The sequence below is a fragment of the Capra hircus genome, chromosome 10 (genome assembly GCF_001704415.2).
Source record: "Capra hircus breed San Clemente chromosome 10, ASM170441v1, whole genome shotgun sequence".
Lineage (NCBI taxonomy): Eukaryota > Metazoa > Chordata > Mammalia > Artiodactyla > Bovidae > Capra > Capra hircus.
The window spans coordinates 81914119-81929592 of record NC_030817.1 but is presented as its reverse complement, the minus strand read 5'-3'; the positions used below and the strand labels follow the sequence as shown (position 1 = coordinate 81929592).

Below are 15474 nucleotides of genomic sequence, written 5' to 3'. Positions count from 1 at the left end.
TGCCTGATTCTTCTCTTGCCTCATCAACTCTATCATGGGAAAAAAAAAGAAAAATTTCATTTTGTTTGTAATGCCTTACCCATCTGTATGACTTGAATGATCCTGGTAAACAAGATTACATCCAAGGATGGTTTTCTAAGGGAAATGAAGACTTTCATGTTACATAAGAAGCATTGTCTATGTGACTCTGGGATCTTCCCTTGAAAATGTTACCCGTTTTGAAATTTTTCTAATTATCTATCTAATTAGCACATTAGATTTAGTTATTGACATTTGAGAAACCAACATTCTTTCTCATGAAAAAGGCCCTTGCACAGAAAGTGCTCTTCTAATCTCTGGGGTCAAAGAAGAGATTCTTAAACATGTAATAATGACTTCTCCTTACTTAATAACAAAGTCACACAAAAAAGTTATTTACTTCTCACAGGGCCCCTTTCGGGGAGATTTTATATGTTGGGGGGTGTGCTTATGGGTTTTGCACATTTTCCCTGAGGCTCCCCATGTCAGTAATTGTGCTGTGCACGCCATTGCTTTGAAAGTTAGGAATGCAGTCATCTTTCTGAGACATCTATATCCCTTTCCCTGATTCCCACATATCCAATTCTTCACCATAGGAAATTCGTTTTGCCTCGTAAAATTCTTCATAATGCGTTTACCTTTTCTCCATTTCTTTTTCCCATCACTCCAGTCTAGGTGAACTCTTTTCTTTCTTTTGCAGTATCCTTTAGTCACCTCTAGATGATCAATTCTTGTTCTCCTCTCAATTCATTCTCTACTCGTTAACATATAAACTCATCAAATGTTAATTCTGACTATATCACTCATTGCTCAAAACTCTCTAGTGCCTTCCCAATGTCCTTAGAATGAAATCCCTCCCATGACCCCTGTGGATCTGCACCACCAGTCTCTCCTGTTGTTCAGTCGCTGAGTAGGTCATGACTAAGTTGTGTCCAGCTCTTTGTGACCCCATGGACTGCAGCATGGCAGACTCCTCTGTCCTCCACTGTTTCCCAGAGTTTGCTTAAATTCATGTCCATTGAGTCGGTGATGCTATCTAACCATCTCATCCTCTGCTGACCCCTTCTCCTTTTGCCTTCAATATTTCTCAGCATCAGGGTCTTTTCCAATGACTTGGCTCTTTGTATCAGGTGGCCAAAGTATATTGTCACCCTACTTGTTTAACTTATATGCATAATCTCAGTTCAGTGCAGATATATGCATAATACATCAGGTGAAATGCCAGGCTGGATGAATCATAAGCTGGGATCATGGTTGCTGGGAGAACTATCAACAACCTCAGATGTGTAGATGATAACACTTGAATGGCAGAAAGTGAAGAGGATCTAAAAAGCCTCTTGATGCGGGTGAAAGAGGAGAGTGAAAAAGCTGGCTTGAAATCAACATTCAAAAAACTAAGATCATGGTATCCAGTCCCATTTCTTCATGGCAAATCGAAGGGGAAAAAGTGGAAGCAGTGACAGATTTTTTCTTGGGCTCCAAAATCACTGCGGAGGTGACTGCAGCCGTGAAATTAGGTCTTTCCTACCTCTCCACCGATTGGAACCAACTCCTCCCCCTTCCTCTTTCCATCTGTGCTGGTCTTCCTGTGCTACAAACTGGCCAAGCTTCTTCCATCCTCAGGGCCTTTGCACAAGCTTTTCCTTTGCCTTAGAATTCTTTCCTGGCCTACCCACTTCCTCATCCCTCTTCCCCAAGTTAATGCCTTATCCTTTAGGTTTCATTTTAAACGTATCTTACCCAGGGAAACTTCCCTGTCTAAACAAGTCTACAATGGATCTCCCTGTTATTTACTTTCACTGTTTCTCCTCAGCATTTATCCCAATTCTAATTATACAGTTACGTTGCTGTTTTAGGTTTTATCTTTTGGCTGCGCTGCACTGCTACACTACACATAGGATCTCAATTCCTCAACCAGGCATCGAACCTGTGTCCCCTGCATTGGCAGCGCAGTCTTAACTACTGGACCATGATGGAAGTCCCTTATGTTGTTCCTTTAATTTTCTCTATTATTGGAATATCCATTTCATGTAAAATTTAAATAGTAACAGGGTATAAAGTCTCTTCCCTTCCCTGTCTCTGCTACCGATTTCTCCTCCTTACAAGTACTTAGTTTTAGCATTTTGAATATCCTTTCAGAGATATTTTGAGTATATAAGCAATGATGTACATAATATTCCTCTTTATTTTTGCCTTCTCTTTTATTAACACAGATCTTATGTACATTTTTCCACACTTTGTTTTTATCTGTTACTAATATATTGTGGCAATCTTTTATATCACTGTGTAAATAGTTTATTTTTCATGTACCATATGGTATGGGCACATCATAATTTCTTTAACCTCAATTATTAGGCATTTAGGTTGTTTTCATGCTTTGGTTATTAGAAACAATGCTGCATTGAATAACTTTGTATTTAAGGCCATTTCCCACATTTATACCTATAGTATATATTCCTAGAATTAAAGAAATTAAAGGTTATGTGCATTTTTAATTTGGGAAATAATTCCCAAACTGCTGTCAACGGAGGCTGTAACAATTCACATTCTCTCTAGCTGCAGAGGAAGAATGCATGTTTACTCATAACTCAGTGAAAATTTTGTTCTCTGCCAATGTAAGGGGTAGAAAGTATCTCTTGGAACCTTTAATTTGCATGTTTTCTCTTCCTTGCAAAGTTATATTTTCATATGTTTAAGACGCATTTGTATTTCTTCTTTAGTGAACTGTTTCTTCATAAACTTTGTTTATGTTATTATTTAATGTGTGACTTCCTCACTACACTCTAAGGCAGGGGTCCCCAACCTCTGGGATCTAATGTCTGATAATCTACGGTACAGCTGATGTAATAATTGAAGTGAAGTACACAATAAATGTAATGCTCTCTAATCATCCCCAAACCATCCCCCCTACACTGGTTGTGTGGAAAAAATTGTGTTCTTATGAAACAGATTCTTGGTGTCAAAAAGGTTGGAGACTAGTGCTCTAAGGTCAGGGATCCCCTGTATTTTGCTCATCACATAGCTCTTGGTACTGGAATGAATGAAGCTCAAAGAAATTACTGGCTCATGTTAAGCAGTAGTCAAATTTAGAACTCATGTTTAACTCCACAGCCCACGTATGTTCACAATCACCCCGTGGAAAGACGAAGCATTTAATTCACCACACCAGGGGCTAGAAAGGTAATGGAAAACGGCCAAGTGTGCCGGGAAGCCAGACCTGTGGCAGAACGGTGAACGAATGCTACCTAGGGTAGCAGCCAATTTTCAGACCTGTTTTACCATCAAGCAGGACTGCACACCTATTGTCGGATCTTTATTTACTCCGAGGCTAGATTTCTGGCTTTCTTAAGAGATCTCCTAATTTTTAAGTTTCCGATCAATACAAGACCGCATTCAAATACAGCCCACCGGCAGGATTTGCAACCTCTAGCGTAAACAGAAGTGGGAGGCTGACGAGGCGGGTAATACCTTAGCTGGATAAAGACAGCCAAGAAAACTACCAATTTTTATGTAAGGCGAAAATGAAGTTCTCAGCCATAGGGTCTGTAGGGTTTGGGCTTGGGAGCCGGGACTCCCAGGAGGCGGCTTGAAATAAACGCTGGGTGGCGTCAAAGCTGGGCAGGGCCAGGAGTGGCTGTACCCAGCGCTGTCGGGGGTTTCTCAAGGAACGCCCACACAAGGGCGTGAGGCAGTAGGGGCTGGCCGGAAAGAAGGCGACGGCTGGCTGCGCATTCCCTCACCGGCTCCTTCAGAGCCAAGTGGACCGCACGAAAGCACTCGACCCGTTCCGACAGTGTGGAAGATCCTCAACCTCCCAGGCAAACCCTTCCGCTCGCCGATCTACTTCTTTCCCTGTTCAGGCCCCTCCCCTCTTCCCCAGTCCTCCGAGTTCCGTTTGCCTGGTCGTCTGGGAAACCGGCAACTTCCGGCCTCTCAGCGGTGGGCGGAGCTAAGATGGCTGAAGAGAAACTGTCCGCGGTGAGCTTCGAGATTCTGTTTCGTGTGTGGGCTTCCGGCCGGGGTTGGGGTTGGGCCGGGTCGGGCCGGGCGGAGCAGAGCGGAGAGGCGGGTAGGCGGGTGGCCTGTGTCCCATGTAGGGGCCGCTGGAGAAATGCGGGGCTGGGCCGGAACACCTCGGGTCGGGCGGGGTGACGCGGTCGGGTTCCGGGGAACTGCTCGGCCTGGATTCCGGCTGAGAGCTTTCCAGCTCTGGGCCTGTGCTAGGACTGGGGTTGCTCTTGGGGTGCTCTGGACAGAGAAGGGAGGTTTTCATCAGAAAAGGCTTTTTTACTCTCCCCATGCCTTCTGTCTTACGAGGTTAGGGAAGGAAGCACTCTCACCTGTGCAAAGACAGTTTCTGTTTATCTCTGGATTAGGCAGTGAGACAAATCCTGAAAGCTTTCTTCTGCGTGTGGGTCGGGACCGTGGTTTGGCAAATATAGGAATTCAACTGGTCTGAGTTAAGCGTTGACTAAATTCCACAGAACTGCTGCTGCTGCTGCTGCTAAGTCACTTCAGTCGTGTCCTACTCTGTGCGAGCCCATAGACGGCAGCCCATCAGGCTCCCCGTCCCTGGGATTCTCCAGGCAAGAACACTGGAGTGGGTTGCCATTTCCTTCTCCAATGTATGAAAATGAAAAGTGAAAGTGAAGTCGCTCAGTCGTGTCCGACTCTTAGCGACCCCTTGGACTGCAGCCCACCAGGCTCCTCCGTCCATGGGATTTTCCAGGCAAGAGTACTGGAGTGGGGTCCCATTGCCTTCTCCGCCACAGAACTGCTAATACAGAGTAACTCAGTTGAATTCAGGATGACCCAGTAGTAGTTATTTTGGAGGCGTAAATTCACAATTGGCTCTAATTTCTATAGAGTTCCAAATGTGAAGCTTTGTTTCCCTTGTTTTAATGTTAAATTCCCAAGCGTGTTTTGTGGATTTGTTAAAATGACTTATTTGTTGTTGTTTTAGTGGCTAAGTCGTGTCCAACTTTTTTGCCACCCCACTCGGAATTTATTGTCCTTTTTAAACATATAGGAGGCAAAATAGTAGTCTTTGACAGACTGTTTATACCTTAGTTTTGGCTGCTGAGGAGCACGGCCAGTAATGCCTGTCTGTTTTCTAGTCTGTCTTCAGAGAAATCACATTATTTTAGTATAATGAGAAAACTCTGTATACAGACCATGAGGCCCAAAGCAATTTATTAAGCTACGAATTAAAAACAAAATTAAAAGCGTTATTAATGTTCTTAGAATTTAGACATTGAAAACAAGATACTTAAGCTGCATAATCTTAAGTGTAAGGTATAAAGAGCAACATGACATTGCTGCAAATATAGCTTATTCTTCAGTGCTCATTGCAGGTGAACAGAATATGAGTGTGATGGCAGAATTGTCCTATGCTTTTGAATCCCTCAGTTCAGTTCAGTTGCTCAGTCATGTCCGACTCTTTGCGACCCCATGAATCACAGCACGCCAGGCCTCCCCATCCGTCGCCAACTCCCGGAGTTCACTCAGACTCAGGCCCATCGAGTCAGTGATGCCATCCAGCCATCTCATCCTCTGTCGTCCCCTTCTCCTCCTGCCCCCAATCCCTCCCAGCATCAGAGTCTTTTCCAGTGAGTCAACTCTGCACATGTGGTGGCCAAAGTACTGGAGTTTCAGCTTTAGCATCATTCCTTCCAAAGAAATCCCAGGGCTGATCTCCTTCAGAATGGACTGGTTGGATCTCCTTGCAGTCCAAGGGACTCTCAAGAGTCTTCTCCAACACCACAGTTCAAAAGCATCAATTCTTCGGCACTCAGCCTACTTCACAGTCCAACTCTCACATCCATACATGACCACTGGAAAAACCATAGCCTTGACTAGACGAACCTTAGTTGGCAAAGTAATGTCTCTGCTTTTGAATATGCTATCTAGGTTGGTCATAACTTTTCTTCCAACGAGTAAGCGCCTTTTAATTTCATGGCTGCAGTTACCAGGGAAGCCTGTAATTCCTCATACTATACAGTAAATCCTTGTTGCTTATCTATTTTATGTATAGCACTGTGTATGTGTTTGAATCCCTGGTAGTGTATTAAAGAGAATGGTTTATTTTGATATGATTTAGCACTTTGGCTGCAAGTTAATCATTTTCATTATTATCAAATTTATTGCCAGCAGTGTTAAATTTATAATAACTTATCTTTCAGGTTAGGGCTGAATGGAAATTTGAATTTCTATCCTTTTTGGAAGTTATATGGCACCTTGTAATAGAATTAAAAGGACCTAGCCATGCCACTTCCACCTGTATCATATTGAAATAAAATCAAACCATAAGCACCTGGTCCACTGGTATTCCTTGCAGTACTGTTTATAGTGGCCAAAAGCTGGAAACAGAGTGAATTCCAAAATCCCATGGACGGAGGGGCCTGGTGGGCTGCAGTCCATGGGGTCGCTAAGAGTCGGACACTACTGAGCAACTTCACTTTCACTTTTCACTTTCATGCATTGGAGAAGGAAATGGCAACCCACTCGTGTTCTTGGCTGGAGAATCCCAGGGAGGGGGGAGCCTGGTGGGCTGCCGTCTATGGGATCGCACAGAGTAGGACACGACTGAAGCGACTTAGCAGCAGCAGCAGCAGCAGCAGCAGGGTAATGGATGACGTCTGATATTCCCATACCGAGGAATATTATGCAGCCATTAAAAAGAATGTCCGAACTATATATGTCGATGTGGAGGGGTTTCTGTGGTGTATATTTAAGTAAAAACTAGTTGTGGAGTGGGGTGTTTAAGAAAATTCAGAGTAAATTTAAAAAATTATATTTGGTTTATTCAGTGATATAGCATCCAATCTAGGAGACAGAAAGGAGCTCTGAGGAGCTGTACAAAATAAAATACTTTCATAGGCAAAAGGAAGCAGGAACAAGGAAGTTATAGACAAAAAGAGGGTTGGTTATGGCAAGGTGGACTTTCCTTCAGGGGATGGCAGAGGTGTGTCAGTTATAGTATATAACCAGTGCTGATCAGAGGACTCCTGATCGGTTTAAGATTCCATTTTTGGGAGAGCTGAAACTAAGTTTTGATTTGGTGGCTTGGGGCTTAGCAAACAAACATGACTCCATGTTGGGCCTGTTCTTAACAGGGATATATTCAGTTCAGCTCAGTCGCTCAGTCGTGTCCGACTCTTTGTGACCCCATGAATCGCAGCACGCCAGGCCTCCCTGTCCATCACCAACTCCCAGAGTTCACTCAGACTCATGTCCATCAAGTCAGTGATGCTATCCAGCCATCTTGTGTGGTTAATTTTGTGATGCAAAGGAAAAACATGTAGATTTGTAGATACGCGTTTATAGAGGAGGAAAGAAGATGAAAAGACTTAAAATTCAGAATTTTGAACACATTTTTAAGGAAAAATCTAAGAATTCTGCAGCAAAGACCTTGAGGCTAGGAGACATCTCAGCAAAATGAAGTATAACTAGTCCAGTGTGGGACACACAGAAATTCTAATATACTACCGAAACTGCTAAGGATTATTACTTGTTCCTTAGGAGAACTGGGGACTGATATTTCTGTCTTATTTAAGAATATATAATAGTTTAGAGAGCTTAACAAAACAAGTGAATAACTCTGGTTTCCTTGCTTTATATTTAAAAACATTTTTATAACTCCCTAATTACTGGTTTTTTTTTTTTGGTATATTTGTGTAAATACCCATCATTCTTCCTGTAAATTACAAGATTAAACCTTTCAGAACAGAAAGCAAGAATTACTACTTGCTACTACTTGCTCAAATATAGTGCCTAGCATATATCAAGTGATAGCCTATATCACTAACATGAATGTTAGATGAATAAATAATCATAGAGCTACTTAAAGATGAAGGAAGAACCAAAAAAAAGTAAGGAACTTACTATATATATCTCCCAGTTATGAATGAGATTGAGTGGGCTAAGAGAATCCTTTGTATTGCAGAATGTCCTGGACTATCTTTTGAGAAAGAGACTCCTCAAAAAATTGTAATTTATTTTAATTCTACTTTGTGCAGAAAGAAGCACTGCTGACTCATGAAAGTGCTTTCTGACCATTTAAGACTCTCTAATTAATATGTTCCCCAAAGTTAAAAAAATTCCAGTTAGATAAAAAAAATTTTGGATTTTTTTGGGCTCCAAAATCACTGCAGATGGTGACTGCAGCCATGAAATTAAAGGACGCTTACTCCTTGGAAGAAAAGTTATGACCAACCTAGATAGTATATTCAAAAGCAGAGACATTACTTTGCCGACTGAGGTTCGTCTAGTCAAGGCTATGGTTTTTCCAGTGGTCATGTATGGATGTGAGAGTTGGACTGTGAAGAAGGCTGAGTGCTGAAGAATTGATGCTTTTGAACTGTGGTGTTGGAGAAGACTCTTGAGAGTCCCTTGGACTGCAAGGAGATCCAACCAGTCCATCCTGAAGGAGATCAGCCCTGGGTGTTCTTTGGAAGGACTGATGTCGAAGCTGAAACTCCAATACTTTGGCCACCTCATGCTAAGAGCTGACTCATTTGAAGAGACCCTAATGCTGGGAAAGATTGAGGGCAGGAGGAGAAGGGGACGACAGAGGATGAGATGGCTGGATGGCATCACTGACTCGATGGGCGTGAGTCTGAGTGAAGTCCGGGAGATGGTGATGGACGGGGGAAGCCTGGCGTGCTGCAATTCATCGGGTCGCAGAGTCGGACACGACTGAGCGACTGAACTGAACTGAACTGAGCCAGCTTTGTTGAGGTATAATACACATACCATAACATTTATCTATTTTAAGTGTACAGTTTTATCAGTTTTAGTAAATTTATATAGTTGCGCAGCTGTCACTACCATTCACTTATGTCCATCACTCAAGAAAGTTCCCTTAAGACCTAACTACAAGTGTACTCCTAACGCCAGCACATGGCTAATCTGCTTTCTGTCTGCACAGTTTTGCTTTTTCTACAATTTCAAGTAATGGAATCACTTAGCATGTATTTTGAGGTGCATTCATATTGTATGTAACGGTAAAAGTTTGTAACTTTTTATTTCTAAGCAGAATTGATGGATATTTAGATTGTTTCCTGTTTTGGGCTATTTGAATAATAACACTGTGATTATTGGCATACAAATCTTTGCATGCCTGTGTTTTCATTTCTGTAGGAGAGTAATTGCTATGTTATATGGTAAGCTTATGCTTTAAAAAGAAACAAAACCTAAAACTGTTTCCTTAAGTGGCTAAACTATACTACTTAACATTTCTATGAGCAGTGAGTGTATGAGGAATTCAGTTTTTTCACATCCTTGTTAACACTTGGTATTGTCAACCTTTTAGAATTTAGCTCATCTAGTGGATGTGTAGTAGTGGTTATTGTGATTTTAATCTGTATTTCCCTAATGAATAATGATATTGAATACTTTTTTATGTGCTTATTCATCCATATCTTTTTTAAGTGTCTCTACAAGTCTTTTGCCCATTTAAAAATAGATTGTTTCGTTTATTAGTTAAGTTTTCTGTGTTTGTTCTATCAAGATAATAAAATAACTCAAAGAACAAATTATAAATTCTTTTTTATTTTGAGGTTTTTTTTGGTTGTTAGGAAAGAATAAAAGGTTATTAAAAGTTTTAAAGAACAGTGTTGTTGATCTTTGAATACCATGGGGATTAGGGGCACTTATTCTCTGCACAGTTGAAAATCTAAGTCTAATTTACAGTGGCCCTGTCTATCCCTAGCTCCCTTGCGTCTGTAGACTTAACCAGTCTTGGGATATGTTTATGTTTTTACTACTGAAATATACTCAATATTTTGACTATAAATATTCAATATATATAAATATTAAGTATTTAATATATAAATTATACAGAAATTTAAATGTTAAATTTAATATTTTTACTATTGAAAAAATCTTTATATAAGTGGACCCTCAGAATTCAAACCCTTGTTGTTTAAATGTCAACTCTATAATGAAAACTTAACACTTCACATGTTAAGAAATGAGTCATTAAAAACAAACTTGCCTAAATGTCTCTTTCCTGCTGCATTTTCCTCTTTTTTTAAATCAGAAATGAACTTGTTCCTTAATGTTATGTTATTCTTTGGTTTTCAGTATAGCTTTTATTATACTTAATATCCTTAAACAATATATTGATTTTTTTAATTAATGTTTTTTCATTTTTTAAAGCTATGAGGTATATTCTTATAGGGAAATGCTACTTGTCCATTCCATTAGATAGAGATTTGGGTTATTTCTGATTTTTTTCCACCTTTATTGAGGTATAATTGACAAATAAAATTGTTATGTATTTATACAATGTGATGATTTCATATATATACACACACACACACACAGTGAAGGGATTCTCATTGAGTTAATTAACACACCCATCACCTGTTTCGTGTATGAGGACAGTTAAATTCTATTCTCTTGGCAAATTTCAGTTATTCAGTACAGTGTTATTAAATATAGTCACCATGTTATACATTAGATCCTTAGACCATATTTATCCTATAACACCTGGCAAGGACTTTATTTTACTTTGTGTTTCCTTGAGTTTAATGTTTTGTTTTGTTTTGTTTTCCCTTCTGGTTTTTAATTAAAAGAAAAAAAATGTTGCTGTGAATAGGGCTAGGACTAGGGTAAGGCAACTGAAGTACTAAGGGTGCAAAATTTATTAGTATCTCAGACCTGGCTATGAATACTTTTGTATATGTCTCCTGATCTAAGAGTTTCCCCCAGAGTATTCCTAGAAATGGATTGATTGCTGGTTTATGGGCTACATACATCTTTAACTTTATAGCTTATGGGAAATTTTTAGATGATTGTAGCTATTTATGCTTCTACCACCAGTTCCCATTGCTCACATCGTTGTTATAGTTACAGCTTTAAATTTTGCCAACATGGTGGATATGAAATCTTAAATGATAGTAATTTACATTTCCCTGATTCGTAATTAGTGTTGTTGGTTGTCTTCATTTCCTTTTCTCTGCAGTGCCTAGGTCTTGTGTTTTATTCAGTTTTCTACCTCAATATTTGTTTTTCTTACTGACTTGTAATACTTAGAGTTACTGCCTGTTACTTGTCTTTTTAGCTTTGTTTTGTATTGCATATATCTTCCCTCAGTCTTCAGTCTTTGCTTCCTTTTTGGAACAGAAGTTATTAGTTTTGGTTGTGCTGCGCAGCTCAGGGGGTCTTATTTAGTTCCCTGACGGGTTGAACCTGAGGCCACAGCACTGAAATAACCAAGTCCTAACCACTGGACTACCAGAGAAGTCCCCAGAAGTTATTAATTGCAATGTAGTTGAATGTTTATGTCTTGTCTTAATTGGTTTGTGCTTTTATATCTTGTTGAAGACTTCCCTACCCTATGTATTTTTTTAAAGGCTTTAAAATTTGCCCTTTCCGTATTAGTTTTCAATCTGTTTTGTTTTCATTTTCCTGATGAAGCTTTTTTCTTGAAGTCTGTTTTGTCTAAATGTTAATATTGGTACTTTTCCTTTTTGCCTCTGTATTTTTGGTGTATCTATTCTCCCTTTTACTTTGTTTTCCTTTGCCCTTTTGTTTTAGATGTTTTGTTACACAAAATAGCATATATCTAGATTCAAAAAAAAAACAATTCTGGCAATCTGTCTTTAACTAGAGAATTTCATTTTTTTCTCCTATTCTGACTTTCATCTTCCTTAAGAGAGTATTCAAATTTTTAAAATAATATATATTTAACCTAAAGTTCATATTTAAATCTGAATAATAGAGGGATCATCAAATGTTTTATTACCCATTGCTTTCTGCCAGTTATGCCATTGTTCAGTGTTTTAGTTTTTGTATATCTCAGTTCAGCCCCACAAATTATACTTTTTGTTTGTTTTATTCAGTAAGTAGATGCTTATACTTTATTTTACCAGTTCCTTTAGTTGTTCCGCTCCTTTCTCTGAGATTATTTTCCTTTTTCCTAATGTATGTTTATTAAAAGTTTATTTAGAAATTATAAAAACTCAAATTTTGTCTGAAAGACTTTTAAATTTTGCCATTGTTCTTGAATGTTAGTTTTGATTGGTGTAAAAGTTCAGATTGGGAGTTGACAAACTGTTTTTTAGGGGGCCAGTTGTAAATATTTTGAGCTTCATGGGCCATATATTCTCTGTCACAAGTAAGACAGGTATACACTTAGAGTGGAGATCATTCATAGGCAATATGTAAACATGTGAGTGTAACTGTTTTGATAACATTTTGGTTGTAGACACTGAAGTTTGAATTTTATATAATTTTCATGTGTTTTAAAATATTAAAAAAATTTTTTAATATGAAAAATGTATAAGTCATTCTTAGCTTGCAAGCCATATAAACATAGGCTGGATTTGACCTGTGAGCCATAGTTTTCTGATCTCATGTCTAGGTTAATATTCACTTTACTTAGTACTTTACTCTTGGGTAAGGTACTAATTCTAATTATTCTTAGAATGTCAATGATATTATCTTCTATTTTTAATTGTTGAGAAGTCACCTGTCAGTCTAATTGTCGTTTTGTTGCAGATAATCTGGTGATACGTTTTTTTCCTTTGGCTGGTTTTAAGAACTTATTGTCACTGCTGAGGTCCTATGATGTATCTAAGTGTGGATTTATTTTCATTTAACTTGGTTAGAATTGGTTGAGAATCCAGAATCTAAAGATTAGCATGTCTCATTACTTCTGGAAATTTTCAGCCATCATTTTTGCTTATGTACAACATGCATGCATGCTAAGTCGTTTCAGTCCTGTCCAACTCTGTGCGACCCTCTGGACTGCAGCCTGCCAGGCTCCTCTGTCCATGGGATTCTCGAGGCAAGAATACTGGAGTGGGTGGCCATGCCCTCCTGCAGGGATTCTTCCTGACCCACACTGAGTCTGCATCTCTTACTTATACCCTGCATTGGCAGGCAGGTTCTTTACCACTGGTGCCACCTGGGAAGCTTCTTAGACACAACATGGGAGCCAGATTAAAAAAAAAAAATTCATTTGAAGATTTTATGCCAAGTTATAGTATAAAATAGTGTGTCTATGATATTAAATAATGGCTTTTAAAAAATATTCCATCCTAGAATTGCGTGCTAGACCATCTCTGTGTAGATGACCTTATAAGCTTCCTCTTATTGTCACTTTTTTGGTTTGGGTGCAAAGCAGTATAGCATTAAGTGTAATACTAATATTTATGTCTAAGAACATAGCATATTTATTTGTATACTTTATATCATGCATTACAGTTCTATATAGTAAATGCACATTGTAAGTATATATAATAAATATGCATTATTAATAGTTGGGACAGCAAAAGTACAACTTGACATTTGGTTTTCAAACCATATTCAAAATAATTCTTTGTACTTTTATGCAGTTAATAGATTGCTTGCATGATTGGAGAGCTGATGATTTGTATTTGAATGCTTCTTTAAGCTAGCAAGATTTGTGGCGATACTTTAACATAGGCTTCTTCATTTCAGAGAACTCAGCTTCCTGTGTCTGCTGAATCTCAAAAACCCGTGCTGAAAAAAGGTCTGTATATAATTTCATTGCGTCTGTATATTTGCACAGATTTGATTTTTCTATTCTGCCATATCTAGCTTTCATTTTGTGAAGTTGTTAGATATTAGGGGATTGATTTTACCTAAAAGTATATTGAATGGGGTTTTATTTTAATATATAAATGTGTACTAACTTTCTGCTTGTGGAAAAACCACTATAAAGTTCCTATAGTATAGATCAGGCCTCAGATAATCTCATGTATATGTGTGTTGAATAAGTGTGAGGTTTTATAAAAAGTCTGGGAAGCCTAACTTGGTGAGGACTCAGTGCTCTCACTGCCGGGGGCCCAGGTTAGATCCCTCATCTAAGTAAGGTGCTGTGAGGTACAGCAAAAAATTAATTAATTAAAAAAATAAAATTCAATAGAGGTACGTATTATACAGAGGAATAAGATTTCTTCATTTGTTAACCTAGGAGGTCTTAGGAGGGTTTGCATCAAGTTTGTCAGTGACTCTACTGGATGTTCTTCCATGTGCACCCAGTTCTAAAAGACTGGGCGTCTTATCAACTTCCAAGGCCTTAGAAAATACCTGAACTTTTTGTTCAGCAGGAGAGACCATCTGTTTTATTGTTTGTTCATTTATTTATTATCTGCTAGATGAGGAAACATGGAAGGGGTGTGAGTTGCCCAGGGCCTTGTGTGTTGCTCTTGTTTGCATGCCCAAGTTATAGTCACTAGGCTATGTGCCGTTTTGCAGCATGCGTTCTCCTGTTGTTTGCTAAGAGTTTTTATTTTGTGAATAAAGTGTTTACTTGGGGCATTTCTGTTATTCTTTGAACAAATTGTTGGAAAAATTAACTTTCAGGAATCTATTTTCAAAGGGTTTTGTCTTTTTTGGGGGGGCGGGGGAACAGCTTTCACTGAAAGAACAGTACATCTACGATGTAGATTATTTGTGAAATTTAGATGAATTCTGCCAATGTCTAACATCATTGCTTTTTTTTTTTTTAATATTTGTATGTATTTATTTGGCTGCACTGGGTCTTAGTTGTGGCATGCAGGATCTGGCATGTGGGATCCAGTTCCCTGACCAGGGATCAAAGGGCCCCTGCATTTGGGAGCAAGGAATCTTAGCCACTGGACCACCAGGGAAGTCCCCATTGCTAATATTTTAAACACCATTTCTGGACATGAGAATCTTCTTGCTGTGATATCTGTTCATTTAATCAGTAGGGTGATTTGGGACTTGTGGATATTGTAATCATCCCTCCATTATTCTTTTCATACTTCCTCCAGGGTCATGCTGTGTGATTCAGTTGACTTCCAGTCCAGGAAAATTGTAATTAATATACACCAATCAAGAATTGGCCCATGCCCAATTCAGGCTAATGAGATGAAAAGTTTATAGCTATTGGAAAAGGGACATATCTGACAAGTATGCTATAAAATTAAGCAGTGCCATAGTGCCCTTTCCAGTCAGTTCTTCCTCCCTTCCCCAGTGCAGAGCAACCACTTTCTGGTTTCTGGTATTAAAGTTTAGTTTTTCCTGTTCTTGAACCCCTCATACATGTGAGTACTTAGCAGGGTCCAAGTATTTGGAATGCACAGATAAATAGGGCATGGATTCTGCCCTCAGGGAATTGACAGTCTTCAGGGCATAGGGAATATAAGCAAATAATTAAAGTGCAGTGTGTATTCCCTAGGTCCATCCTTTTGAAGGTTAAACATTTCCAGTTTCAACTCTTTCCATGTGAGAGTTTAGAACTCTTTTGCCATTATTGCTTTGGCTCTATAGTGAAATTTGTTGGCCATCTTGGAAGTAGAGCATTTTTAGGACTAAATAGAATATTCCAGGTATGTGAACAGGGCCAAGTGAAATGTCTGGAAGATAAAATCTGTTGATTTGGATCTTTCTGTTAATTAGCTAAGGTTGCTTTGCCTTTGGGCAACCATTTTACACATTTGCAATACCACTGTATTG

At 39.0% G+C, this 15474-nt stretch overlaps 1 protein-coding gene across 4 annotated transcripts in view; it reads left to right on the top strand.

Moving 5' to 3' along the window:
* Positions 3828–15474, top strand: part of BBS4 (Bardet-Biedl syndrome 4) — a 46837-nt gene continuing 35190 nt past the window's right edge. The window contains exons 1-2 of one of the 4 annotated variants that reach the window (XM_005685184.3): positions 3828–3996; positions 13471–13522. In XM_005685184.3, the coding sequence (XP_005685241.1) occupies positions 3973–3996; positions 13471–13522 (76 nt within the window). In that variant the 5' untranslated portion in view covers positions 3828–3972. The remainder of the gene's footprint in view (positions 3997–13470; positions 13523–15474) is intronic. The other 3 variants (XM_005685183.3, XM_018054677.1, XM_005685187.3) reach the window with 3 other exon arrangements.